The sequence below is a fragment of the Myxocyprinus asiaticus genome, chromosome 23 (genome assembly GCF_019703515.2).
Source record: "Myxocyprinus asiaticus isolate MX2 ecotype Aquarium Trade chromosome 23, UBuf_Myxa_2, whole genome shotgun sequence".
In the NCBI taxonomy this organism is placed as follows: domain Eukaryota; kingdom Metazoa; phylum Chordata; class Actinopteri; order Cypriniformes; family Catostomidae; genus Myxocyprinus; species Myxocyprinus asiaticus.
In genome coordinates, this window is record NC_059366.1 from 28873381 (window position 1) to 28901039 (window position 27659).

General features: G+C 37.1%; 3 protein-coding genes across 4 annotated transcripts; 2 read left to right on the plus strand and 1 right to left on the minus strand.

Annotated features, from left to right (window-relative positions):
* The first annotated feature begins 2797 nt into the window (after positions 1-2797).
* Positions 2798-6619, plus strand: LOC127414105 (alpha-internexin-like). Its single transcript, XM_051651849.1, has 3 exons — positions 2798-3897; positions 5328-5452; positions 5750-6619. Exons 1-3 carry the CDS (start codon positions 2836-2838, stop codon positions 5991-5993), a joined length of 1431 nt encoding a protein of 476 aa, XP_051507809.1. The 5' UTR covers positions 2798-2835; the 3' UTR covers positions 5994-6619.
* A 143-nt stretch (positions 6620-6762) lies between these two features.
* On the minus strand, positions 6763-19611 carry LOC127414106 (polycomb group RING finger protein 6-like). Of its 2 annotated transcripts, XM_051651852.1 has the most exons (11): positions 19481-19611; positions 18638-18820; positions 18337-18436; positions 18126-18222; positions 17724-17779; positions 17546-17605; positions 17265-17382; positions 16361-16388; positions 16000-16098; positions 11105-11191; positions 6763-8454 (listed from the first exon to the last, which is right to left on the minus strand). In XM_051651852.1, exons 2-11 carry the CDS (start codon positions 18731-18733, stop codon positions 8407-8409), a joined length of 789 nt encoding a protein of 262 aa, XP_051507812.1. In that variant the 5' UTR covers positions 18734-18820; positions 19481-19611; the 3' UTR covers positions 6763-8406. The 2 variants fall into 2 exon arrangements, with proteins under 2 accessions (XP_051507812.1, XP_051507811.1); XM_051651851.1 differs by lacking the exon at positions 19481-19611 and having other exon boundaries at positions 18638-19412.
* Positions 19612-19667: 56 nt separating this feature from the next.
* On the plus strand, positions 19668-24174 carry LOC127413823 (DNA-directed RNA polymerases I and III subunit RPAC1-like). The gene is made up of 9 exons (XM_051651265.1): positions 19668-19778; positions 20016-20087; positions 20221-20328; positions 20836-20968; positions 22198-22317; positions 22893-23045; positions 23143-23292; positions 23388-23504; positions 23601-24174. The coding sequence occupies exons 1-9, from the start codon at positions 19707-19709 to the stop codon at positions 23717-23719; spliced, it is 1044 nt and encodes a 347-aa protein (XP_051507225.1). The 5' UTR covers positions 19668-19706; the 3' UTR covers positions 23720-24174.
* Positions 24175-27659: the final 3485 nt, after the last annotated feature.

Here is a 27659-nt window from a genome sequence, read left to right on the forward strand (position 1 = left end):
TATTTGCGTACTGCGCATGCGCACAGAACTCAGACCCTGCTAGAGCCGTGACATTACTGTGTACAAAACAATATTAAAGGCTTAATTGAAAAGCACTTGATTATTGAATCCAATTGATATGAAATGCTTAACTGGTGATAATCTGTGGAAGTGATGTCACACTAAACTTAAATTACATAATGAATCTTAAAATAGGATGCACAAAACAACAAAAACGGATAGACTATTAACTTGAAGTTAGAATTTCTTGAATTTGTTATTGCATTATTGTAATGCCCAGAGAGTGTAAGTTTTTAAACACACATGGTAAAAATTAAGCATAGATCTTTATCAAGTCTGGGGGGAAAAGGCATTCATTAGAAGTGAAATATCACCATCTACTGGCTGTCAACTTCAGACCGTATTGCAAGATGTTTATCCAATGCAGTATTTTAGGCTTGTTTGATACCTTACATGACGTGGTCTGTTTATATCAGTAGATACCACTTTAAATCTGTTTACGAGTTTATGCCAAAGTAATCAGATTTTATGTAATCAAATATTTATCTAATGAAATAATTGTTGCTTATTCCATATGGAGAACCGACAATTTACATGTACAGGTTTTTTTTCTTGGTAAACGTCCTCAGCAAACTAAATAAGTACATAAATAAAAAAAATGAACTCTAATTCTATGAATGTCTGTGTCAGTCATGGAGATTTTTTTTTTTTTTTTTAAATACTGTATAGAGACATGAAAGATATTAAGTTATTAAAAAAGATATCTCTATAAATATATATAAGTTTGCATACCCTGGCAGAAATTGTGAAAATTTGGCATTGATTTTGAAAATATGACTGATCATGCAACAAAACTGTCTTTTAATTTAAGGATAGTGATCATATGAAGCCATTTATTATCACATAGTTGTTTGGCTCCTTTTTAAATCATAATGATAACAGAAATCACCCAAATGGCCCTGATCAAAAGTTTACATACCCTTGAATGTTTGGCCTTGTTACAGACACACAAGGTGACACACACAGGTTTAAATGGCAATTAAAGGTTAATTTCCCACACCTGTGGCTTTTTAAATTGCAATTAGTGTCTGTGTATAAATAGTCAATGAGTTTGTTAGCTCTCACGTGGATGCACTGAGCAGGCTAGATACTGAGCCATGGGGAGCAGAAAAGAACTTTCAAAAGACCTGCGTAACAAGGTAATGGAACTTTATAAAGATGGAAAAGGATATAAAAAGATATCCGAAGCCTTGAAAATGTCAGTCAGTACTGTTCAAACACTTATTAAGAAGTGGAAAATTCAGGGATCTCTAAATACCAAGCCAAGGTCAGGTAGACCAAGAAAGATTTCAGCCACAACTGCCAGAAGAATTGTTCGGGATACAAAGAAAAACCCACAGATAACCTCAGGAGAAAAACAGGCTGCTCTGGAAAAAGATGGTGTGGTTGTTTCAAGGAGCACAATACGACGATACTTGAACAAAAATGAGCTGCATGGTCGAGTTGCCAGAAAGAAGCCAATGCCACAAAAAAGCCCAGTTACAATATGCCAAACAACACCTTGACATGCCTCACAGCATCTGGCACACTGTAATTTGGAGTGACGAGACCAAAATAGAGCTTTATGGTCACAACCATAAGCGCGATTGTTTGGAGAGGTCAACAAGTATTGTGCTCCTTGAAACAACCACACCATCTTTTTCCAGAACAGCCTGTATTTCTCCTGAGGTTACCTGTGGGTTTTTCTTTGTATCCCGAACAATTCTTCCGGCAGTTGTGGCTGAAATCTTTCTTGGTCTACCTGACCTTGGCTTGGTATTGAGATCCCTGAATTTTCCACTTTTTAATAAGTGATTGAACAGTACTGACTGGCATTTTCAAGGCTTTGGATATCTTTTTATATCCTTTTCCATCTTTATAAAGTTCCATTACCTTGTTATGCAGGTCTTTTGACAGTTCTTTTCTGCTCTCCATGGCTCAGTGCATCCACGTGAGAGCTAATAAACTCATTGACTATTTATACACAGACACTAATTGCAATTTAAAAAGCCACAGGTGTGGGAAATTAACCTTTAATTGCCATTTAAACCTGTGTGTGTCACCTTGTGTGTCTGTGACAAGGCCAAACATTCAAGGGTATGTAAACTTTTGATCAGGGCCATTTGGGTGATTTCTGTCATCATTATGATTTAAAAAGGAGCCAAAAAACTATGTGATAATAAATGGCTTCATATGATCATTATCCTTAAATAAAAAGCAGTTTTTTTTTTTTGTTTTTTGTTTTTTTGCATGATCAGTCATATTTTAAAAATCCAAAATTTCACAATTTCTGCCAGGGTATGCAAACTTTTGAGCACAACTGTATATAACAGCAAAACACACCCAGACTTATAAGACGAACTTTTGCTCGAATAATAGGCTAATAATAATAATAATAAAGCACACACACACACACACACACACACACACACACACACACACATATATATATATATATATATATATATATATATATATATATATATATATATTTGTGTCTTATAAGTCTGGGTGTTTTTTTGGGTTGTTATAAGATTAAAATGGCACTGCGCAAACCAGGACAGTTCCATCTATAGCTGTTCAAAACAAGGGAGAAGATATGTTATGTTCTTTATGTGTACATTTATAGTCAAATCTGTCTAAAAATACAACCAAACCAACGTTTTAAAGCTCTGAATAGTTATTCTAATCTTGATAGTCACCACCAGAGTTAACATGAATGAAGTGATTGGGACAGTCCGCCGGGTATATAATGAGAAGCACACCCATTTTTAGACTTCTTCATTTGTTACGAAGATGAGCTACGGGTCAGACCATTACATGTCCTCATCCTACAGAAAGATATTCGGGGAATCCCCTCGCCTTGCGGGTTCCTCATCTAGAATGAGCAATGCCTCTTCACGGAGTTCCATGTCTTCCAGCGGCTTCAGGTCTCTCTCTCTTTCCCGCAGCAGCGCGTCTCCTGCGGGCTATTACAAGAGATCGGGCCGCTCATCTACCTTCTCACCGGTCCATTTCGACAGCGTGGATTTCTCACAAACATCTGTGTTAAACAACGAGTTTAAAATCATTCGGACCAATGAAAAGGAACAATTGCAGGGTCTGAATGACCGTTTCGCCACGTTCATTGAGAAAGTGCGCAATCTGGAGCAGCAGAATAAAGTGCTGGAGACCGAACTGGTGACCCTGCGCCAGCGGCAGAACGAGCCGTCCAGACTCGCGGACCTCTACCAGCAAGAGATCAGAGATCTGCGCGCCCAGCTGGACGAGGCGAATAGTGAAAGGGCTCATGTTCTCATCGAGCGAGACAGTATCGAGGAAGACCTGCAGAAACTTCGAGGTAATTTTGAGGACGAGGTCCGAGCGCGAGAAGAGGCTGAGCAGACTCTCAGAGCCTACAAGAAGGACGTGGATGATGCCACGATGGTGCGCGTGGACCTGGAGAGAAGGGTCGAGTCCCTCTTGGACGAAATTAATTTTCTGAGAAAAGTACATGACGAAGAGGTGGCGGAGTTGACGAATATGATCCAGGCTGCCCAGATATCTGTGGAAGTGGAGTTGTCTAAGCCTGATCTCACCTCAGCCCTCAAAGAGATCCGTGGGCAATACGAAACGCTTGCGTCTAAAAATCTGCAGTCTGCTGAGGAATGGTACAAATCAAAGTTTGCCAGTCTGAATGAACAAGCCACTAAGACCAACGAGGCCATGAGAGCCACGAAAGAAGAGATCAATGATTACAGGAGACAACTACAGTCTAAAACCATCGAAATCGAAACCTTGCGAGGCACAAACGAGTCACTTGAACGACAGATCCGTGAGATGGAAGATGCACACAATGCCGAGATCGCAGGTTATCAGGTATTCACATGGGTCACTGACAAAAACTGACAAATGTCCGATTTGATAAAAATGAGAAATCTTTCTAAAATCTAGTTTTAAACACACGTGTCAAGTTCGTAAAAATGTAGGACCTAAGCTTTGTGTCCATGTTGGTTATATATATATATATATATATATATATATATATATATATATATATATATATATATATATAAAACATAAAATAAAAAAAAAACATTTAGGCCAATAGCATTGTCCACCAAAATATTATTTGGTGTAACCATCAAAAGGTGGCCTATTAAAATACAATCCTTTAAACCGTTTTTAATTTATGTCGTATTTTTCTTTAGTATTTATATTATTTTTGAGATTAAAATATCTTTTATATTTATATCTAAATATAAATTTGACATCTTTGACATTGATTTGGTGGACAAAAGTTTTTATAATATTAATATTTTAAAACAAAATTGTTTACTGCTTATTTAGTTGCCATAAATAATAATATTTATTTATTAATATTATTTAACATTTATTTTTTCAAGAATTTAACCTTTTAATGAGACTTTTATTTTCTTTTTTAATACTGTCTCCGGACGGTTACACCAATTTTTCACGACATTTTAGACTTAGTAAATCTAGTGACTACGAACTCAGAAATTGAAAACACATTCATCATAGTAGAGGTGTGTAAGTAGCCTAATTGTTTTGCTTAAATTGCAAATGTATTTTTGAAAAACTTCATAGATCGGACCAAAAAAACAATTGTTGTTGATGTCTTTTCACTTATTGGGGTTGGGATTCTCTGTGATTAGTGACCCAGTCACTTTTCAATGTAATTTATAACATTTGAATAAGTGTGTAAACTAGCTCATTGGTTTCTGGACCTGCTCTGTCCATGGTGCTGAACTAATCGCGCGCAGGATGGCCTAGGTTAATTCCACTAAGAGTCTCTTCATAAAGAGGATTGTGTGTGGAAGGTTTCTGCAAGGTCACGTTCACTTGGTGACGGAAACCTGAAAGATATCTTCAGTTTCTGTTTATGTATTGATATAACAGAAATGCTTTCCAAATGTCAAACATGAACTTTCATATAAAGTGCCCAATTCCCAAATTGAGGCTTTCCCCAGTCGTGATCTATATAATTTTATGAGTGAAAAAAGTGGCACTATAAATCAGATTAGCTTCACTGGACCTTGTGCTGAATGCCAAGAGATCAAGGTTCACATCAGCTTTTTTTCAACAACCAAGACAGTCTACTTTAAGTGCAGACATTATGTACTGAGCTCATTTAAAATGGTTGAAAATTTGAAAAGTGCAACAGTTAAACACATAAGACTACTTGATGTAATAGCAATTCCTGTCATCTTATGGACAAAACACAAAATGGACAAAAATGTTATGCTAAGGCAGAAGTTGATTTAATGTTTTTCAATCCCATTAAACAGGAAACAATTGGGCAGGTGGACCTTGAACTTAGGAATAATAAGAGTGAAATGGCTCGTCACCTTAGAGAGTACCAGGATCTTTTGAATGTCAAAATGGCATTAGACATTGAAATTGCAGCATACAGGTAAAGCACCAGTTATTCAGTTTTACCACATTAATTACACATCTAGAGAGCTGATGAAATGAAAATGAATTCTTTCACAGGACAACTGTATTTTCTCAGTGATTTAAGGAACACAAAAAGAGATGTTCGAGACAATGAGTGAATGTTAACTAAGGCTTAACATCTCCATTTGTGTTCAACATAAGAAAATCAAACAGGAACACCATGAGTGTGGGTGAATGATGGCAGAATTTAAATTTTCATGTGAACTATCCCTTTAATATAATAACTGATCAGTTTTTGTCAATGTCCTCATAGAAAGCTACTGGAGGGTGAAGAAACCCACTTCAGTTCTGGGGTGACTTTCTCCAGCACACCCAGCATTAACTATGGGTATCAGAGTCGCCCCGCTTTCACCTCAACCCGCAATCCCAAAAAAGAGAAAGAGGAAGAGGGGCAAACCAAATCTAAAGCATCAGCCAAGCGGGATGAGAACACTGAGGAAACCACTGCTAAGAAGAAGGCAGAAAAGAGTGATGTGGTCGATGTTAATTCAAACTAAAATGTTGAAATGTGACATACTGGCACATTATGAGGATTAAAGCTATTCTAGTTAACAGTCTTTCACTCTTTAGCGCAACTTATTTTACTACACCATTGCTCGATAACAGTTTAAATGTTTGGCACGGTAAAAACTGCCAAAAGCTGCAAATTGCCACAAGGTTTTCATGGCATTTAGCACTTTTCAGATATTGTTACTGTGACATAGTGTTTTAAAATCATATCTAGTGTGATGGTTTAACACATCAGAACTTAGGCCTCAAATTTTCTGTGTATTTCTTAAATGTTGTAGTTTCAGACATAGTATCTTAGACCTGTTAATTATTTTAGGACCAAATCTATGAACCTTATAATTTGGAGGGATGACCAAGATAGAGCCACCATTGATGTTGATTCAGTGATTTTAGATACATCTGTATGTTTATTGGACAGCACTATGGCATATAAGGGACCAAACCACTGAATCTTACATCAGCTCTACCACAGGTATGCCTTAACCACACCAACAGCAGTAATTAAAATGTCATGTTTGTTTAGTCTGTTTTCATTCATAAATCATTCTTTGCAACATCACTGAACTCTGTCCCAAATCAATAAACATGCATAACAAATTTGTGCTTTGATTGGTCCTTTGCTTCTCTAAATGGCTTAACATCTGTTTCAAGAACTCACATATACTCAAGCAAGAAAATGGAGGTGCTGACTTTGTGATTTGGCCCATTGTATACAGTACAATATTCTATTACAGCTATGTAATCATTTAAAGAGCATTTGTTGGCTTTTTTTTTTTCAATGGCAGAAAAGTGACCTACTATTTTAAGGCTAATCGATTCTGTCTCTCTTCACACACAACAGATGGTGCATTTAAAGATATGATTAATTATTCCCTCAGGCACATGGCTTTTGCTCCACATTGGTCTGAACGACAGTCCTTTGCTGAATAAAATATGGCAGATGCCCTTTCAAGATTTATTGTCCTGATGGAAAAAGGTCAGCTCTGGACAGTAAATTCCCTTGACAATCGCCATAATGGCCTACCTATAGCTAGAATTCCAATGAATAATGTAATGTTAAAATGGAGATGATGCCAAAGTTCAAGGTTACATCTAGGGATACTTAAAATTGGACACATTCATGATCAAGGTACATACTGTATTCACACTTTCAGAACATTAAAAAAGCAATTTCAATTAAACCAGAATTTAAAGCTCTTTTGTGCTTTGATTTGAACTGGCTTCAAGCTTTGATCCTACACTGTGATGTTGTCACATCTAAATCAAAAGCACATTAATTCAATGTGGATTGCAGACAGGTGAAATCATCCAGGGTGGTGGAGGCGGTTCCCTTGGAAACCATTTTCTTCAGTCCCTATGGGTTTAGTATGTAGTCTATCTTTCAACACCTCTGTCTCTGCAGTGTATTTTGTGATAATAGCTTTAACAAGAATCTCCAACAGGTGACTAGAATTGCATATGAGGTGAATAACACATAGGCCAATGTACTAGTTTTAGTGTACAGCTGACAATAAGACAACCTTTCATCCTAATATTAGCAGTTCACAAACAGTAAAGGCACAAATGACTTCTCAAAACATAAAGGATTACTTTTCACTAAATGAAAAGGACTAATGGAAAAGAGGTGTCATATTTGCATATCATACATCTGAGGTATGCAATGAGGTCTGTCAGGCCAAGCAGACTTTACTTATAATGCTGTTTTATAAATGAAACACACTTCACTTCAATGTTCCAAGAAACAAAAGATTTAGACTTCTGTCCTCAAAAAGCCCTGTAACAATCATACAGTATGGCTCAGAAAGCACAAACAAATTACATCAAGGAAAAGACAACAACCAAAAAGACTTTAGCACCTCTGGAACAGTTAAAGGGTAACAATGAACCTCTTTCATTCTTTCACAGGTGCTCACAGAATGGGAAATTTATGAGAAACTTAACTCATGTCCAGGTCCAACAGTGACACTGTGGACACATCTCTTTGTACAAAGACAATGTTAAGTGTTATCAAATTATTAATATGATTATTTTTACAAATTACAGAGTTTTCTTTTTGTCTGTTAATAACATATGCATTTTACATAGAACTGACATGTCAAAGTAAAGCAATATAATGCATTTCATATTAAGTCTTCTAAGACCAGGAAAAAAAAAAAATTATAGCAAAATAACTAATCACAGTGCTCATCACAGTTTCTAGGTGCATGTGCTGAATCAATGCTGGCATTTTTTTTATTTTATTTTATTTTTTTTTTTAAGTAGAAGGCAACCAGGATGACAAAGAATCTTTGCTGCATAGGACATCTTTAAGATAAAGTTCAGTTTAGCCCTTGAAATGAAATCGCTATGCACTGTAATTCGCTGTTTACACAGTAGTTTCTCTTACTGTAACTTTTCTCATTACGAAGCAGGCAGCACCAGTCCAAACTGCAGAACCAGCATGCCATTCTAAAAGAGAAGAATATATGTGGGAATCCAAGAATACAAAATATAAATTGCAAAGAAATAACATTTTGATGATTGGTTAACCACAATATACCTTTTTCCACGCAGTCTAGTTCTGGTCCGACTCCGCACCATTGAGCATTTGTTGGGTATAGAAACTTTCGGGATAGCCTTTATCAATAGTAGCGACCAAAGGCCGGCATTATTGTTGCTTTTAATGAACGATTCATCATAAATACTTAAACAACCCTACCTCAGGTTCAAATGATTTCCCAGGGATGATGAAATAAAGTTAATCGGCTGAATGAAAGCACACATTTATGTGAAAGTGAAAATATCTGTGGTTCGCGAGGTGTTTCTTTGGTAAAGTGTTATAATCCATGAAGAAAAATGAGGAGCTGCATGCACATTGTTCAAGTTATTCTCAGAGGAATAAAGGTAGCGAACTTGAGTCAGAAAATAAAGGTTTTAAAGCTCATTTTACTTTTAACATTGTGTTTTAATTGATGGTGCATTTGCAGCATGTTTATTTCCTGTTTGTTTTTTGACATTTAATGCAATTGCTGGTTTATATGTTAAGAGCGATTCAACATGCAATAAAGAGAGAAGCAACTTGAAATACTATGATTTTTTACTAACGACCAAACATTACAAAGGAAACATTTCCATATTTACAGTTGTTGTTTTTTATTTGTTTATATTAAATTCATATCAGATGAGGGCAGCCAAAATTAAACTCATATATGTAATGTATTTTGTTGTGTATATTTGTCACCGGTGAACACTTATCCAATCATTCCATTCAAATTGGAAGGTATAACTCGACATTTAAGATATTTAAAACAGTGATTCCTGAATAATCAAACTCTGGGGTGGAAAGGTAACTTTATTTTATCAATTTAAAGTTGGTCTTAAAACATACATGGAGATTAAATGAAATAGTAATGTCATGAGAGCAACGTGAATATTAGGCTATTATTGTTTATTCATTATGAATGTACAAATGTATTTCTTTATAAATAAATGTACATTTTGTGGTGTGAAATGGCCCTGCCATGTTTCATGTGAACTGCTGCTTACACTGGAATGCACTCTCCCCCTTGAAACCACAAATGCGTGCTTTCATACAGTTGTATAACATGAAGTATTTCTTATGAATCGTTTATTAAAAGCAACAGCAATTCCGCCCTGTGGTCGCTACTTATGATAAAGGCTATACCGGAAGTTTCTCTACCCAACAAATGCTCAATGGAGAGGACCGGAACTAGCCTGCGACCCTGCATAAAAAGGTCTATAGATTTACTACTACGAAAGTCTACTGGGGCATTTGAACATTGATTCATGCTGTTAATCATAATTGTGACTGATAAACACACACAGAACAAAGAAAGGTATGAAATTGTTATGCCAATATCCTGTGTCTCAAATACACTGTGTTCTGTACCTTGACTGTCCCTCAGTGGGCAAAAGATTACTGCATATCCATGATGAATGTAGTAATAGAAATAGGCTCAAGCAAAATAGTTAAAGTCGGCATGAAATCAAAATAGACCTATTTATTTTCTTAATGCATGCCACTGGTCTTGATGTGAATGATTCACCCATGCATTTTGTTTTTGTAAATATTTTGGACGTGTCACAGAGATAAATTCTTCTGCTTTTATTTCATGGATTACTTTAAAATTAAAATCCATTCACAGAACATGATTTTAATATTGGTAACTTTATTGCATGTTCACATTTCTTAGCAACTTGCTCTAAGGTAGGGCTACTTTGTCATTGCATATATGCCATCTCTGTTCATCCGTCCATTGCCTTAAAGAACTTGTAATAGGTACTCTATTCAGTACTGGTGATGATTTTGATTAATCTCAGGGACTCGTGTTGTTTTAATCTGTTCACAAAAAAGATTAGTTCAGATTAGTTCATTGATTTGTTCATTGACCATTTCTGCAAATTAAGTTTTTGCGACAGTAGATGGTGCCAAATGACCATCTTTTATGCTTTGAACAAGGATAAAGTAGAGTTATTAACAATTGGAAAAAGTTTAATTATCATATATTATAATTTGCATTTCTACAGTTCTACTAAGAGAAATCAGCACTGCAGAGTGATTAAGCATCATAATAATTTCCCCACAAATGACAACAAAGCAGATCTGTCATACTGTGAACTGCTGAGCATGACTTTTTAATCAAACAATACAAAAAGAGACAATACTAGCCTAAAAAATAATTATGAGTTTCAATAAAGTCCGTATGCCATTGTAATAAGTTGTTTATCACTTCATTTTAGTCATAATTTATCCAACCCATTTTCTTTTTGAATGAGATTGACAAATTGAACAAATGACCTTTCGACTTGTCGTTCAGCAGAACCTTGTTAAGGACTGATTCATGCAAGTGTACCAGTACATTCAGTTCCTTCATGAATGAGACATCTTATCTCGTTCAGACTCAAACGACTGACTTGAACTTCAGTGAAGGGGTGTATTCGTTCAGTGGGTGAAACTAATGATATGCTCCTTAGCAGCAAATTCAAGATCATCATGTACATGTGGGGATAAGATCCTCATGAACAGTATCCTTATGGAAGTAAAGAAAAAAAGGAGCTCATACCACTTGCAATCAAAATAGTTTTATCAGACACCAACCTGCAATGCATTTTTTCCCATGGTTTTACAAACTTCTCTCAAAGACTGGTATCGCTCAAGGAGATGGTCTCCACATACTACATCAACCTGCCAAATAAGCAAATGATTAACCGTAGTGCCCAAAAAAAGCAATCCTCTATTAGCATATAATGTTTATGTTCATGATGAGCTTCTGATGAAATCTTTTCAACAAGATCAACTAGCTTTTTTAACATATTTCGAAGAAAATACAAGTGGTGCTTGACATGCAAAACTTGTTGCCACGATTCTGGCCACTACATACGGCCTGGTACTCTCCTTTCATTCAAGTATATAGGATTTTTTTTTTTTTTTTTTGCCATTTGACATTGCCTCTAAAAAGTATTCACCCCTTGGATGTTTACACACACACACACACACACACACACACACACACACACACACACACACACATATATACAGGTGCATCTCAATAAATTAGAATGTCGTGGAAAAGTTCATTTATTTCAGTAATTCAACTCAAATTGTGAAACTCGTGTATTAAATAAATTCAATGCACACAGACTGAAGTAGTTTAAGTCTTTGGTTCTTTTAATTGTGATGATTTTGGCTCACATTTAACAAAAACCCACCAATTCACTATCTCAAAAAATTAGAATACATCATAAGACCAATAAAAAAAACATTTTTAGTGAATTGTTGGCCTTCTGGAAAGTATGTTCATTTACTGTATATGTACTCAATACTTGGTAGGGGCTCCTTTTGCTTTAATTACTGCCTTAATTCGGCGTGGCATGGAGGTGATCAGTTTGTGGCACTAATGAGGTGGTGTGGAAGCCCAGGTTTCTTTGACAGTGGCCTTCAGCTCATCTGCATTTTTTGGTCTCTTGTTTCTCATTTTCCTCTTGACAATACCCCATAGATTCTCTATGGGGTTCAGGTCTGGTGAGTTTGCTGGCCAGTCAAGCACACCAACACCATGGTCATTTAACCAACTTTTGGTGCTTTTGGCAGTGTGGGCAGGTGCCAAATCCTGCTGGAAAATGAAATCAGCATCTTTAAAAAACTGGTCAGCAGAAGGAAGCCTGAAGTGCTCCAAAATTTCTTGGTAAACGGGTGCATTGACTTTGGTTTTCAAAAAACACAATGGACCAACACCAGCAGATGACATTGCACCCCAAATCATCACAGACTGTGGAAACTTAACACTGGACTTCAAGCAACTTGGGCTATGAGCTTCTCCACCCTTCCTCCAGACTCTAGGACCTTGGTTTCCAAATGAAATACAAAACTTGCTCTCATCTGAAAAGAGGACTTTGGAACACTGGGCAACAGTCCAGTTCTTCTTCTCCTTAGCCCAGGTAAGACGCCTCTGACGTTGTCTGTGGTTCAGGAGTGGCTTGACAAGAGGAATACGACAACTGTAGCCAAATTCCTTGACATGTCTGTGTGTGGTGGCTCTTGATGCCTTGACCCCAGCCTCAGTCCATTCCTTGTGAAGTTCACCCAAATTCTTGAATCGATTTTGCTTGACAATCATAAGGCTGCGGTTCTCTCGGTTGGTTGTGCATCTTTTTCTTCCACACTTTTTCCTTCCACTCAACTTTATGTTGACATGCTTGGATGCAGCACTCTGTGAACAGCCAGCTTCTTTGGCAATGAATGTTTGTGGCTTACCCTCCTTGTGAAGGGTGTCAATGATTGTCTTCTGGACAACTGTCAGATCAGCAGTCTTCCCCATGATTGTGTAGCCTAGTGAACCAAACTGAGAGACCATTTTGAAGGCTCAGGAAACCTTTGCAGGTGTTTTGAGTTGATTAGCTGATTGGCATGTCACCATATTCTAATTTTTTGAGATAGTGAATTGGTGGGTTTTTGCTAAATGTGAGCCAAAATCATCACAATTAAAAGAACCAAAGACTTAAACTACTTCAGTCTGTGTGCACTGAATTTATTTAATACACGAGTTTCACAATTTGAGTTGAATTACTGAAATAAATGAACTTTTCCATGACATTCTAATTTATTGAGATGCACCTGTATAATGTTTTTTGTTTTTTTTTTTGTTTTTTTATCACAGGGAACTTCATTTGGCTTTTTTGACACTGATCAACAGAAAAAGACTTTCATATGAAAGTCAAAACACATTTCTAAAAGTTAGTCTAAATTTTAACAAATATTAAACAAAAAATATTTGGTTGCATAAGTATTCACCCCCTTCAAGTCAGTATTTAGTAGATGCACCTTTGGCAGCAATCACAGCCTTGAGACTATGTGGATAGGTCTCTATCAACTTGCCACATCCGGACACTGCTATTTTCCCCCAGTCTTCTTTGCAAAACTGCTCAAGCTCTGTCAGGTTGCACTGGTTTGTGAGTGCACAGCCTTTTTCAAGTCCATCCACAGATTCTCAATTGGGCTGAGGTTTGGCCACTCCAGGATATTAACATTGTTGTTTTGAAACCATTCTTGTGTGGCTTTGGCTGTATGCTTCGGATTGTTGTCTTGCTGGAAAACAAATCTTTTGCCAAGTCTCAGTTCTCTTGCAGACTGCATCAGGTTTTCCTCCAGGGTTTCCTGTATTTTGTAGCATTTATTTTACCCTTCCAGGCTACCACCACCATGCTTCACGTGGGGATGATGCATTTTTGATTATGTGCGGTGTTTGGTTCGCGCCAAACATAGAGTCTGGTTTGATGGCCAAAAAGCTCAATTTTGGTCTCATCAGACCATTGAATCTTCTTCCAGCAGACTTCAGAGTCTCCCACATGCCTTCTGGAAAACTCTAGCCAAGATTTCATATGTTTTTTGTTTTTTTTTCAATAGTGGCTTTGTCTTTGCCACTCTCCCATAAAGATGTGACTGATAAAGAACCTGGGCAACAGTTGTTGTATGCACAGTCTCTCCCATCTCAGCCACTGAAGCTTGTAAGAGGAGTCACAGGTCTCTTGGTTGCCTCCCTCACTCGTCCCCTTCTTGCACGGTCACTCAGTTTTTGAGGACGGCCTAGTCTAGGCAGTGTTCTTTTGTCATGGTATTGTTTTTCCCAAGATACTGACTCACCAGTAAGTGGACCTTCCAGAGACAGGTGCATTTATACTGAAGTCACTTGAAACACCTTAACTGTGCACAGGTGATCTCCTTTTAATTAACTGAGTGAATTTTAAAACCAGTTGGTTGCACAGTGATGATTTAGGTGAGTTGCATTAAAGGGGGTGATTACTTATGCAATCAAGTATTTTCTGTTTAATATGTTATAAATGTAGACCAATTGGTAGTGTTATAGTGGAGAATAGTGGTAGTAACTGGTCATGTGTTTTGACTTTGATATGAAAGAGTCTTTTTCTGTTGATCAGTGTCAAAAAAGCCAAACAAAGTTCACTATTATTCAATATATATATATATATATATATATATATATATATATATATATATATATATATATATATATATATAAACATCCGGGGTGGGGGGTTAGGAGCTTGTTCAAAAAAATAGTAATAGTGATTCTCAGCTTGGCATTGGCAAACACCACTAATAAGAGCTCAAGGTAATGTTGAATCACACTGGGTACCAATGGAGTCAAACTTACAGAAGAGAGCAATTGCTTGCATTTTTCACAGTAATCCAAAAACATCACATTTAAATGCACTTTAAGCCTCAACATGTACATAAAATGCAGCCTCTAGTTTATTCCCAACATGATTAGACAATTTTTAGAGTCCAATATGTAGAGTAGGGCACAGCAGACTGTCCTGGAGCAAAGCACACAAAACCCTCATGTATCTTTCTCCTTTATCCCTGCAGCTGTCCCTGGCACTATGAGGTGCTCTATGCTGTGCTAGATCAGTCTTAGCTAATCAAGACTGAGAGACAGGGTGCCAGAAAAATACCTTAAGCCAGTAATCCAGGTACGGCTGTTTAGCATTACAACATGCAACCTGACTTCACTACCTATTGCTGCATTTGCCCATAATATGCCAAAAGTTTGTGCTTAAATTCCAAAACCCACATTTATGGCCCACATTCGCTTGTGTATGCATAGTAAGAACAATTAACAATGCAAATGTATATGCGTATTAAGTTTTAAAGTAGTTTTATAGTCAGAAAGAAATATTTATTGCCTGTAATTTTTCTTAATTCACACAGCAAAAATTTAATTTTTTGGCTCTGCAAATATGTCTAAGCCAATAAATCCTTCATCCAAAATAATTATGAACTGTTCTACATGGACTAGAGACTGAATATGCATGAGTCTATCAAACTGGAGGTGGCTGTCTTAGTCTGTAGTAGTTACAACTGAATAAAATAAATGTGAAAAATACAGCTGTAGATTTTCTTCTCCAACCGATTCAGTGCTATTCACAAGTGCAGAAAGCTTTCTCTATGCTTGACTGAGCTCTGGTCCTTTTCAAGGGCACAAATCCTTATCCAGAATTGGGATTAGGAAAAACTAATTAAACAGCAACATAGCAGGATTGTGAAGTGTGACAGGAAGTCACTGAAGTGTTGAAAAAGAAAGGGAACATCCTAATTAAATAATTTCTTTCACCACTCTTCACATGATTTTGACTGATTGACTGATTTTGCTCAAGACATCAAGTGCAAACAACTCAGCATCTCTTTCCTCTGTGTGAAGGATGTTGTCCAGTTCGTACTACCAGTCCTGTCAGTTTGAATTATTGAGCGAATGACACAGCAGTGGGGTGTCCATCTGACATATCCTCAGCCACTGTCAGATTTCTGACAGCGCTGGCCATCTGAGCTAGGATTTATGCACCTGGTTTAGTAAAAAAACCAGAACACCAAGACCTTATCCTTTATGCTACAGAGTGGTTTATGATTCAAAATGTGGTAGTACTGGGGCGTTCAAAAAAAGGTGGGTGAGAAGAAAATAATCTGTTACTCTGTTGCACCTTGTATCTTGGGCTCAGCTCCATCTTCCTCCTGATAAAAAGCTCCACATGGCGGACAGTAGCTTCCCCTGAGACGCGCACATACTTCCTCTCGAGGGGCTTGGGAGTGAAATATAATTGACATTAAAAAAATAAAATTTCAAAATAAATTATCACCTCAATTCTACACAAAAGTAACAAACATCCCGCTGTTTATATTTCATCTGCACAATAAGATTGCATTGTGCTTAATTTATACATTTACAGTGCATTATATGCTAGAAACATAATATTGGTTACATGGGTATAGAGCAAATAAATGTGCCATTCTTATTAAAATAAAATATAAAAAATTAATTTACTGAGAAAATGTGAACATTACCTTATAATTCTCAATACCTTGTTCAGCTCTGTAAATCAAAGATAAAAAATAAAAAAATAGGTGAAAAACTAACAGAACAAATCTTCTTGTCTATGTAATAATAATAAATAAAAAAATTAAGTACATAAATGGGCATTTGCAGTTGTATTTTCAACCAGGTAAATAGCACATAGCCTCAGCACAACAGCTTTATTGTTTGTTTTTGATGGATTAGCTCCATCTAGTGGTGACATACACTACATAACCTACTTGACAACATTAAAACAAAATCGATCCTACTTATTTTGTTTCTGGACTTGTGAACTATTAATCAGAACACATTATTCCAATTTGAAAAAATGTTTGTCTTCAAAATCTTTTATCAAATTTAATATATTTCTCTGTCTCTGAAACAGCTTTTCTTTTCGACAGATGACATGAATCACTCTTACTTTTTCAACCCCTCCCCTCCAACCACCTGGCTCGATTCTGGTATGGAACGCCCACTTTTTACAACCCAATCAATTCCCAAGGGCTAAAATGAAATCCCACCCTATATTTTTCAAACAACATTCGCAACAAAACCCATTTTACTTCCGTAGCGTGACATGCTTCGGAGTGAAACACGATATTCAACAAAAGAAACAAATTGTATGGCAAGACTGATTGACTTCATCCATTGGGAATTGAATGGATTGCAAAAATTGGCCATTACATAACAGAATGGATAACATAACAGTTGTCTGTATATGACAGGTGACTGAAAAGAAAAAGTTGAAAAAATGAGAACGCTAGGTGATGTCAGCCGAAAGGGAAAGTAATTTCAGAGGCGAAGCGATTTAATTTAAAGTTTGTACGTTGATTTTAAGCCCTAGTAACTGAATGATGCCACATTGTATGCACAGTCGCAAGAAACATTACTGACCCCACAAACTCCAACATCAGAGACACGTCTAACTCTGATGGAATAGTGAAAACAGACTGAGGCAGCACGTCTTTCCTTTTCGGAAGCGGCTTCACTGGGCCTATGGCTGGCACTGCCACTACAATAACAAAGAGAGAATGAAGCACCCCCATAAGCAGATTCAAATCTCACATTTTCCACAGCACCAATAAACAGTCTGTATTACTATGTACTAAAGGCATACACAATAATAATACAATGAGAAACTTCAGTAAATGGTGATGAACTTCACAAGAACAAACCTGGCTTTGGAACTTCAAGCCCTCTAAGTTTATAAAATTCACATATTCGTGACCTTTCATCTTGAGAGAGAGAGCGAGAGAGAGAGAAACATTTTCTGTTAAATATTTCTCACTAAAAACAAAATGCTTAAGACAAAATAAGTGGAATCGGAAAGAGATCAAAATAAAGTCCACTTACCTTCTTCCAAATATGGAACCATCTTGAAAACAATGTCTTGCAATTGTCTGTCAGGTCTTTAAGAGAGATAAAATTTGACACAAGACTTGGCAACCAAGCTACAACATTATCAGTAATTAAACTCTAAAGAACATAAGAATCTCTTAGGACCCTGTGACAAATGCAAGACCACTCAAGGTAGCAGTAATTATACACAAGAGATGGTCCTGAACATAACAGACTCAATCTCTAGTGGCAGCCCTAAACTTGTAAGCAACAGTATGCACATTGATTGCATTTTAAAGTGAAATTACAACTATACCTGGTTTTGACAAGGTTTAGCTAATTCATGGTTTAAATGATGATACAACACTTGTGCGTGTTTCTCAGCACAGTAATAAAGAAAGAAGACAATAAAATTACCTTATATTGTACAGTGGCTGTGTCTGGTGCACTACAATAGCGCAGTTTGGACACCTGTTGCTGTAGAAAAAGTGCTTGACTATGCAGCTCTTGCAAACTGTGGGGGTAGAGATAGAGAGAGAACTAGTCAAACAAAAAGGTGCAATACAAAACATTGTAGTAAATAAAGGCTTCTAACCAAATCAATCGATACCAGGAAAGATGGACTTACAAGTGTGAAGACACTCTGTGATGGTGGATGCATCAATCAAAAATCCATTGCAGAGAGAACAGCGAATATAGGGATAAAATTCCCTGAGAGGCAGGGAGCGCTTTAAACAAACAGAATTAATTATGGCAAGATCTGGTGTGTAAAAAATAATCTCGTAAATATATATGGCTATGTAAAGTACATCTAGTTCATATAGACTTTAAGGACTCTAAATAAAAGGTTTCAAAGAAGTTAAATAGTTAAATAAAACAAAACTATTAATACATAATATTCTCAAATGTATTTTGATTGAGTGTTGTACCTCGTCGCTGTGGTCAGTGTCACGGCTCTCGTCTCCTCCGCTGAGGGAAGCACTTGTGGAGCCCGCCACTTCAACTCTCTCCAAAGTTCCGTCCATAATACACGCAAAACTCGCAAAGCAACAGCAGGAGAGAAATAATGCCTTTCTGGTCTCTTTGGTAGAGGTTGGACGCTTTCACCCAAGCTGAGTTACGAATAGTTTACGTCAGGTATAAGTTTCCAAACAGTTCAATCTCCTCCGTGCACCTTCACGGAGTACACGCGCAATAACTCAGTGACGTAATGAGAGTAGAATAAAAGTCCCCAAGCTCGTGAAGCACTTTAATGAGGCTTAAATAAAAGTCCTAATGTACACAGAACTGTAAAAATAAACTATAAATTAATTATTAATTCAAAAATTAAATATGGGAAAAAAATAGTGCAAACGTATTTACATTCGGACATGTACTGATTATTATTTAGACAGATCTCCATACTCCAGAGTTCAGATTACACATATTTGCTGTTTGTGAGACCCACAAAACATCTTTAATTAAGATTGAAGCTTACGTTACACCGTTTTCATTAAGCTTATTAAAGTAGCATATCATGAAAGATTTAAACAATAAATATTATCTTTATACGTAACAGATTTCAGGACAAAACATAAATAAAATAAAAAATAAAAAAATAAAACAAACATTATATTCTAAAGAATATAAAACACCTAAAGATTTCTTAAATATTATGGAGGATTATTAAAAGAAGCACCTAGTAGGCCTATCTAGGTGCTTTCCTTTGTTTATGTATATGTTTGAGTTGAGTCTGTGTTTCTCTGTCAGGTGTCTTTTATTTATTTATTTACCTTAAATCTGCCGTTTATGTATGACTTCCCCTTATGTAGCATTTGTTGGTTATTTTCCTGTGTCTTGATGTGATAAATGTGTTTTCGTCTCTTTGTAGTTGTTTATTACGCACATACACGCGCGCGCGCGCACACACACACACACAAAAGCACACGTTTTTGAGTTGATGTTTTTCTGCCCCTACCGCCGAAAGTGAGGGATGACATCAAATATGATCCCTCAAATATGGCGGCGCCTAGGAGCAACGTGGATGAAATTCGTGATAGAGTAATATTGGGTGAATTTGGCGTAAAAAATGTAAGTAAGTGCTCTTTGCGTGAGAATTACATATTGTTCACTGTCTGTTTATGTTATTGGCTGTGCCATGTCCAATTTAAGCAGCCATTATTTGATACTCTAACGTTTACGCTTCTTCGTAAACTGCAGTCATTGCTGTTAATCTGATTTATATATTTACTTATGTATTGCTTGTTAAAAGTGTATTCCTGTCAGCCACATATGTAACTATTATGTCTTGTATGTCAACATACACAGGTCCATTCTACAGATTATCCTGGAAATTACCCCGGTTACGATGACACATGGGACTTTGAAAAATTCAAAAACGTTAATATTTAATCATCTTAATTAATAACATATACTTTTTATGTATTACCTTAATTGGCATTAATAACTTAAATGTTAATTCAGGCTTTTTATAATCAACTGGTGCAACATCTGTATAATTATACTGTTCCAGAATTTCAGGATTGATATTGTTCATTCGGATGAGAACATGTTGGAGTTTGATATGATTGGAATAGACGCTGCCATCGCCAATGCTTTTCGCCGTATATTACTTGCCGAGGTATGTTCGAAGCTGTACCTGTTCCATCATCAACTTGACATATGCACATTAATTTATATATATATATATATATATATATATATATATATATATATATATATACACTCACACATAACATCAAGTTTGGGAAAGTGTATGACTTGTACCTTTAACTGGATCAGCGTTTCTTTCTAGTTTTTCCTTAGTTTTTAACATCTGTTTGCCTTCACTGGTGCTCCTGTGGTGACAAATGATTGTTTAACAGTATAGATATTCCTTGCAGTCTCTCAATTAATACAGGGTCATAACTGCATGCAGAATAATTTAGAAAAACTGGAAGTTTTAGAATAATTTTTGCATGTTGTCCCGCAAGACAGTGTTGAAACAGCATGACATTTCAGATATACTTGTTTTATAACTTAAGCTGTACTGAAAGGAGGAGGTGATAGTCATATTTCTTAACCTGGGGATACACAATGCTTTTATATAATCTGAGTTATTATTTGTCTTCTACTTTACTTAATTTAGGTCCCAACAATGGCAATTGAAAAAGTGTTCATTTACAACAACACATCCATTATTCAGGATGAGATCCTGGCCCATAGACTTGGTCTTGTGCCCATTAAAGCGGATCCTCGTCTTTTTGAGTACCGGAATGCGGGTGAATATGCTGCAAACACAAATTGCATGTTTTTGCTTCAGAACAAATCAGTTTAAAACTTAAAGGGGTTATGACATGCCTTTTTTTATTATTTTAATATTTTCCTTGGTGTTCACTTATAATATTAGTAGAGTTTTTTAATACAAAAAAAGTTTTTGTTTTTGCGTGTGTTTTAAAAAAAAAAAAAATGATCCCCTTTTCTCCCAATTTGGAATGCCCTGTACCCACTACTTAGTAGGTCCTCGTGGTGGCGCGGTTACTCACCTCAATCCAGGTGGTGGAGGACAAGTCTCAGTTGCCTCCACTTCTGAGACAGTCAATCTGCGCATTTTATCATGTGGCTCGTTGTGCATGACACCGCGGAGACTCATGCTACTCTCCACGATCCACACACAACTTACCACGCGCCCCATTGAGAGTGAGAACCACTTAATCACGACCACGAGGAGGTTACCCCATGTGACTCAACCCTCCCTAGCAACCGGGCCAATTTGGTTGCTTAGGAGACCTGGCTGGAGTCACTCAGCACACCCTGGATTCGAACTCACGACTCCAGGGGTGGTAGTCAGCGACAATACTCGCTGAGCTACCCAGGCCCCCACAGATCTGTTTTTAATATATTTATTTATTTATTTATTTTAACATGATAATTTTGCAGCCTCATTCTGACCCTCTGTCAGAAATGCTCTGTTTTGGTGCTCCTTCTTCTTTAAGACTTGACAATAAACACACTGTTATGATTGGCTCTCTGCTTTTGACTGACCTGCTTGGCATCTCACTGCTCACCATTACTGGGTGGCCTACGGACGTGAAATGTTAAAGAAGGCGTTGATGTGTTGTGGAGGCGGTCAGATGCAAATGTCTACCACATTGTGACATCACAGTGTGGAGGAAGTGGAGAACGAGTCGTTTTGGCAGCTTGGTTTCAGCAAATGCTCTTTTTGCCGTGTTGAGGAAGTTTTGAGTTCTTAAACTTTCTGTATGTTTTTATAGTACAATTACATGTACTGTCATGTCAAAAGATCAAGGAAAATTTGAATCCTCATGACATGACCCCTTTAAAGGTGTTCATTTCAGTTAAGTTCAATTGCCATTACTGAATCAAGTAGTTAAAGGCTTGTTGATGATTCTTTTTGCATGTTCTCTGCAGTTCCAAAATAGTTGTATTCCCTTGTAGGAATACTGCATTACTGTGTGAAATTAAAACGGTTTCTCTTCTTTTAATCAAGAGGACCAGGAAGGCACAGAAATTGACACAATTCAGCTTCAGCTGAAGGTAAAATGCACTAGGAATCCTAGAGCCCCGAAAGACTCTTCAGATCCGAAGGAATTGTATCTCAATCACATGGGTGAGTAAAGTGTAGTTTTCTTTATGATTCCATGACGCTTCTTAAATATCTTGGCAAATCCTAACTGTTCTTTCTAAAGCTATAATGCTTCACCTGTCTATCGTTATAATGTTTGAGTGCAAATTGAAAATTTGATTGCACACACATGAAAGATGAAAGTGGTTGAACAATATGGATTTGTGGGGGTGGAGGATTGATAACTAGAGAGCGATCAGACCAATTGCAAATATAATACTGATATGTTTTATAGGCTTATACAATTTAATTATATCAGTTGAGATGTACACCTGCATGCTAGAATTAAATGTTTTAAAATTCTGGAATTAAATTAAACACAATTACACAATATTTACTCATTCACAATTTTGTTTTAACTTTATCAGTAATCTGTCAGTGCTGATCACTTTAAAATGGCCAATTACCAGCTGATTTATCTGTCTATGATATCACACAACCATCAGAGTGCTGTTAGACATGCAAAAGAAATTGTTTTGCGAACCAACGATGAAGCATTCTCTGATATCACTAGTGTTTACAATATTTATAATAACAAAGAATTTTGTGTTTGCTTTCAGTCTACTCGGGTGACATAAAATGGGTCCCAGTTGGAAACCAGGCTGATGTGTTTGCAGATGCCAAAATTGGTCCTGTGCATGAGGATATTCTCCTGGCACAGCTCCGCCCAGGGCAGGAACTTGATATAGTAATGCACTGTGTCAAAGGAATAGGTAACCTATTATAAGAGGCTTTGTTTGTTCAAGAGTTATGTGGTTAACTAGATGACTGTTTTTAGATTGTTAACATCTACTTATTTACACCTCACAGGTAAGGATCATGCCAAGTTTTCTCCAGTGGCCACTGCAAGTTACAGACTTCTTCCTGAAATCACATTATTACAGACCATTGAGGGAGAAAATGCTGAGAGGTTAAAGTGCTGCTTCTCACCTGGAGTTATTGAACTAGAGAATGTCAATGGTAGTGTTCTATTTATTTATATTAATATAATTGATATTTGGTATTTTGATGAAGGATGTGAATGCTGTTGTATTAAATCTAATAATGAATTCCAGGAAAGCAAGTGGCGAAGGTTGTCAACGTTCGTTTGGACACATGCAGCAGAGAAGTTCTCCGGCACGATGACTTGAAGAACTTGGTGAAACTTGGCAGAGTGCGGGATCATTTCATATGTATGTTCTCAGCAAATAGTATTGCATGATGATTGTTGGTGGTGGTGATTTTTGAATTGCATTGTCCAATTTTCCCTACTTGTCTTTTCTCTGCAGTCTCAGTTGAGTCTACGGGGATCCTGCCTCCTGAAGTCCTGGTTAGTGAGGCCATTAATGTGCTCATCGCTAAGTGCCAGAAATTTTTAGCAGCGCTTGATTCAACAGAAATGGACTAGATGGAGTGTAACTGGCCTCATTTTCTTCTGCTTACTATCTGGAACGAGCAGGATCCTGTGTTGTTGGCTGCCTAAAATTGTACACATCTTGCATTCTAAAGTTTTAACTAAAAGATTCCTTTTGAAAAGTGTGAATTATACAAATTCCATCACAACAAGAGTTAAAATGCTAAACAAGAAAATCAAGCATGGAAAGGCATCTTGTTTATTCAAATGCTCATTTCAAGGCCAAAACTTTTCAACAGTCATTAAGATTTTTTGACATTTGTTTATTTTCCAAACATAGAGTAAACTTGTTCCCAAATGGTCCAAGCAGAGTTTCTTATTTTTAATTTCATCTCATGTCCAGCTGAGAGGACCTTAACAAAAAATAATGTTGTAAATCTCCTATTTGACACAAAGTTTTGACATATTTGTTAGTCCATGCGTATTAAACTTTTTGACAAAGTGACAAACGTCTATGAATTCATGTCAGTGAATTTTGCTTAAGTCGGATGCTCTAGCAAGCTTCTTTTTACATCTCTCTTACTCTTGTCTTTACTCCTAGTATACACTTGAACAATGAGTTTGTTCACATGCACTTGTGAATTCAATTTCAGTTGGATTAAAGCAATCATTCATCTTATTAAAATGTCTTGTAATTGCTTTAGTCTGACTGAAATCGTACCAACTTACTGACCTAGATAATGTGATTGTAGATCGGATGCATCCAGCATGGATACACGTTAATTGGACCACAATTAGCCTCGACGTTATGCGTATGCTCCAAAAAACTGGTGTGCCATGCGACGTGTATTTAAACTGGAAGACAAACGCAACACAGAGAAGAAGAGCAACAACAACAACACACCTGTGTTCGAAACGAGATAAATCTGCCTCCGAAGGGCACTTTGAAGAGAGAACAATGTCTTAACAGTGTTAAAGCAAAATCATTTTAAACTTCTTCACATTTGTAAGACATCATGATCAAGTTTGGAACCAACAGTGACCGTGATCAGGCCAACACTAAACATGAATAATTATTACTATAGATTTGTTTAAAAATTTGTTTTTCACCTATACATCTTCCGCCAATAGGAAACCCAGTTTTATTTTGCCTGCCAACGCTCCTCTCTATCAATGAAATCAAATGCTGTATCTTGGAACTAATGTTGACTCAGGCAATCAATTCAGTCTTCAGAAATCTACTTTAGATTAATTAGATGTGTACCTCTTGATGCTGTTTACACATAGTTGTTCAAGTAGGACTAAATAATGCAGTGCAACTGAGACTTTTCATTTCATTGTGCTAGTGTCCAAGAGTTTGTCATCTTCATGTTTGGAAATATCAGTGAGTGTTCATATACTACTTGTTTGGAAATGTTTCTTAAAAACCTATATTTTGGATGTAATATCTTCCCTAATCCACATGTAATGGTTATTTGCAATTGGGACATATAAAGTGCACATGCTTAGGTTCCTATCCGCTCTGGATTATATACAAACATGCTGACTGAATTACTCAAGATAATGTTTAGCATATGCTGTTGTTGTCAGAGGTAGATGCATCTAAATAGTAGCTTTATATTTGCACTGTTGGACATTGTTTGGCACAATCAGAACTGGAGTCAGCACAATGAAAGCATTATGTGAAAAATCCTGTTTTTTCTCAGAACTATACAATCACTAGAGCACCTGATGAAGTTCCAGACCGATTTCACATAAAAATTGGTGACAGGAGGTTGTATTTTGTCTCTCTTTTCCGAATTTCCGAACTGCCCCTGTGGCTGAAGTTGGAACTACAGTTGTGAATGACAGTAGCAACCGATGAATAGATGACAAAAGTCACAGTGCATCTGATTTTCTGGGTACATTTGAGTAGTAACTACTTAATAATAACACTAACCCAAACCTCACACAAACAGCATTCTTTCACTCACTTCTTTGCAAATGTAGTATTCCGCTTGCCAGAGATTAAAAGGGATGTGGTGTCAATGGCACAGAAGGGGCAATATTTTGTGGGCATGAACATTTGCCACATGGTGCCTTTCTGAGATTTGCCATATTGGGTCCAATTTGGTGGGAAAAAAATGAAAAGCACTGATTTTTTTTTATGTGATCACGTTGCGTAGTTCATGCATATTTGTACATGAAACAACATTCACGTGTCTAATTCCTTTTTTTTTTAAGCTCGACTGGAGATCTTCCAGGAAGACCTCCAGACATGAATTCTCTGCTTTCCAGGTGGATAGGTCACATTGCTATTTTGTCTTGTTATTATAGGTGGGCACAGCATCTGCACTAGATAATTTTGGGCAGCATTCTATCAAACACCCTCCCTCCCCATAACACAAACAAAATACACATATAATCACACACAACGTGTACAAGAGGACTGTTGAAATTAGGCCAGAGTGTCTTTGGAGACTGCGAGTTGCTGAAGGACATGGCGCAATAAGTGGGTCACCTTCCATTGTGTGGCTCTCATCATTAGAACAGCCACTGCTGCGATGAGGAGGTTCTGCTCAGACTGGTTAAGACTGGAACACATGGACAGAGTCACTTGGCACGCAACATTCCCCTCCATCCTTGTAGCCTATCTTGTTACTCAGCTTTGCTTTTGGCAGGAACCAGACACTACTCAAAGAATAAAAATACTGGGTTAAAAAAAATCTCATAACCTTGTTGGCCAGATCTATTGTTTATAAAACATACTGTATTTTCTAAGCAAGCAAATTACAGTGAAGGGATTGCCCAGGATGAGTTTGACACACTGCATCTCAGCCCACTGGAACACTTGACAGCTAATTAAGATGAAGGCTATTATAGTTCTTGAGAGCTGTCTGGATGTTAATATTTTCTGCATCTATTTCACTAAGGAATGACTCTTTCACAGCAGAGATTGTTTATCTTGAGATGGACCACTTGTACTGAAATGAATGTGAGAAATTTGAACAAACAATGTGGCGGGTGTAGAAAAGGAAGTCCCGCCTTACAGGCAAACGAGCCAGTCGTCTTTTAGATACAGACATCAGCTGTTGGTTAACTTGAGAATGCCCATGCGCATCAGCTGGACAAGCCTGAAAAATAGCAGTGTTTGTGTGATCTGACCTAAAGAGCACAACCGATGATATCATTGTTGTCAGATTTTACTGCTGATTTGAAATATTTGATCATAATCTTGAATAACTGTTTTGGAGATTTCTGTCTTTCCCCATTCAAGTAGATGAGAGCTGTACTTTTATACTGCTTATATCCATAGAAAATAGCTGCCCGGGAGAATTCCCAAGATGGCCGTGGATTGGACAGATTTTGGAAGAAAACAAAATGCGCTCGCTTTGAAATACAGATGTGCCACATGGTGTGTATTTTTACCTGGAAGTGGACTGCAACACAAAGCAGAAAAGAAGAGCAACAACACACTCCTGCATTCTAAACAGGATAAATCAGTCTCTGAAGGGTGCTTTGAATGGAGAAAAATGTCTTTACAGTGTTAAAGGAAAATTATTTTAAACTTCTTCACATTTGTAAGACATCATGATCAAGTTTGGAACCAATTGTGACTGTGAACAAGCCAACACTAAACATGAATAATTAAGACGACAGTTTTGTCTACATTTGTTTTTTACCCAGGAGAATTCCCAAGATGGCCACCGAATGGACTGACCTTGGGGGGGGGGGGGAGTAAAGGCTTAAACCAACCTAGGTGGTTTGCTGGTCTTAGCTGTTTTATGTAGTCACCCAGCCTGGCCAAACAGGTTTAAGCTTGCTTAGCTGGTCAGCCAGCCAATGTCCCAGCCTGACCATGCTGATAAGGACCCAAAACCTCTCTAAAATAATCAAAACTGGCTAAGAGCAGCTACCAATCTTAAGCGTCCCCCCCCCCAACTTTGGCCAAGCCATTTAAATAATGTATAATAATGGCAATGAAACACTGAAGGTTTAATGCAAGAAGGTGGCT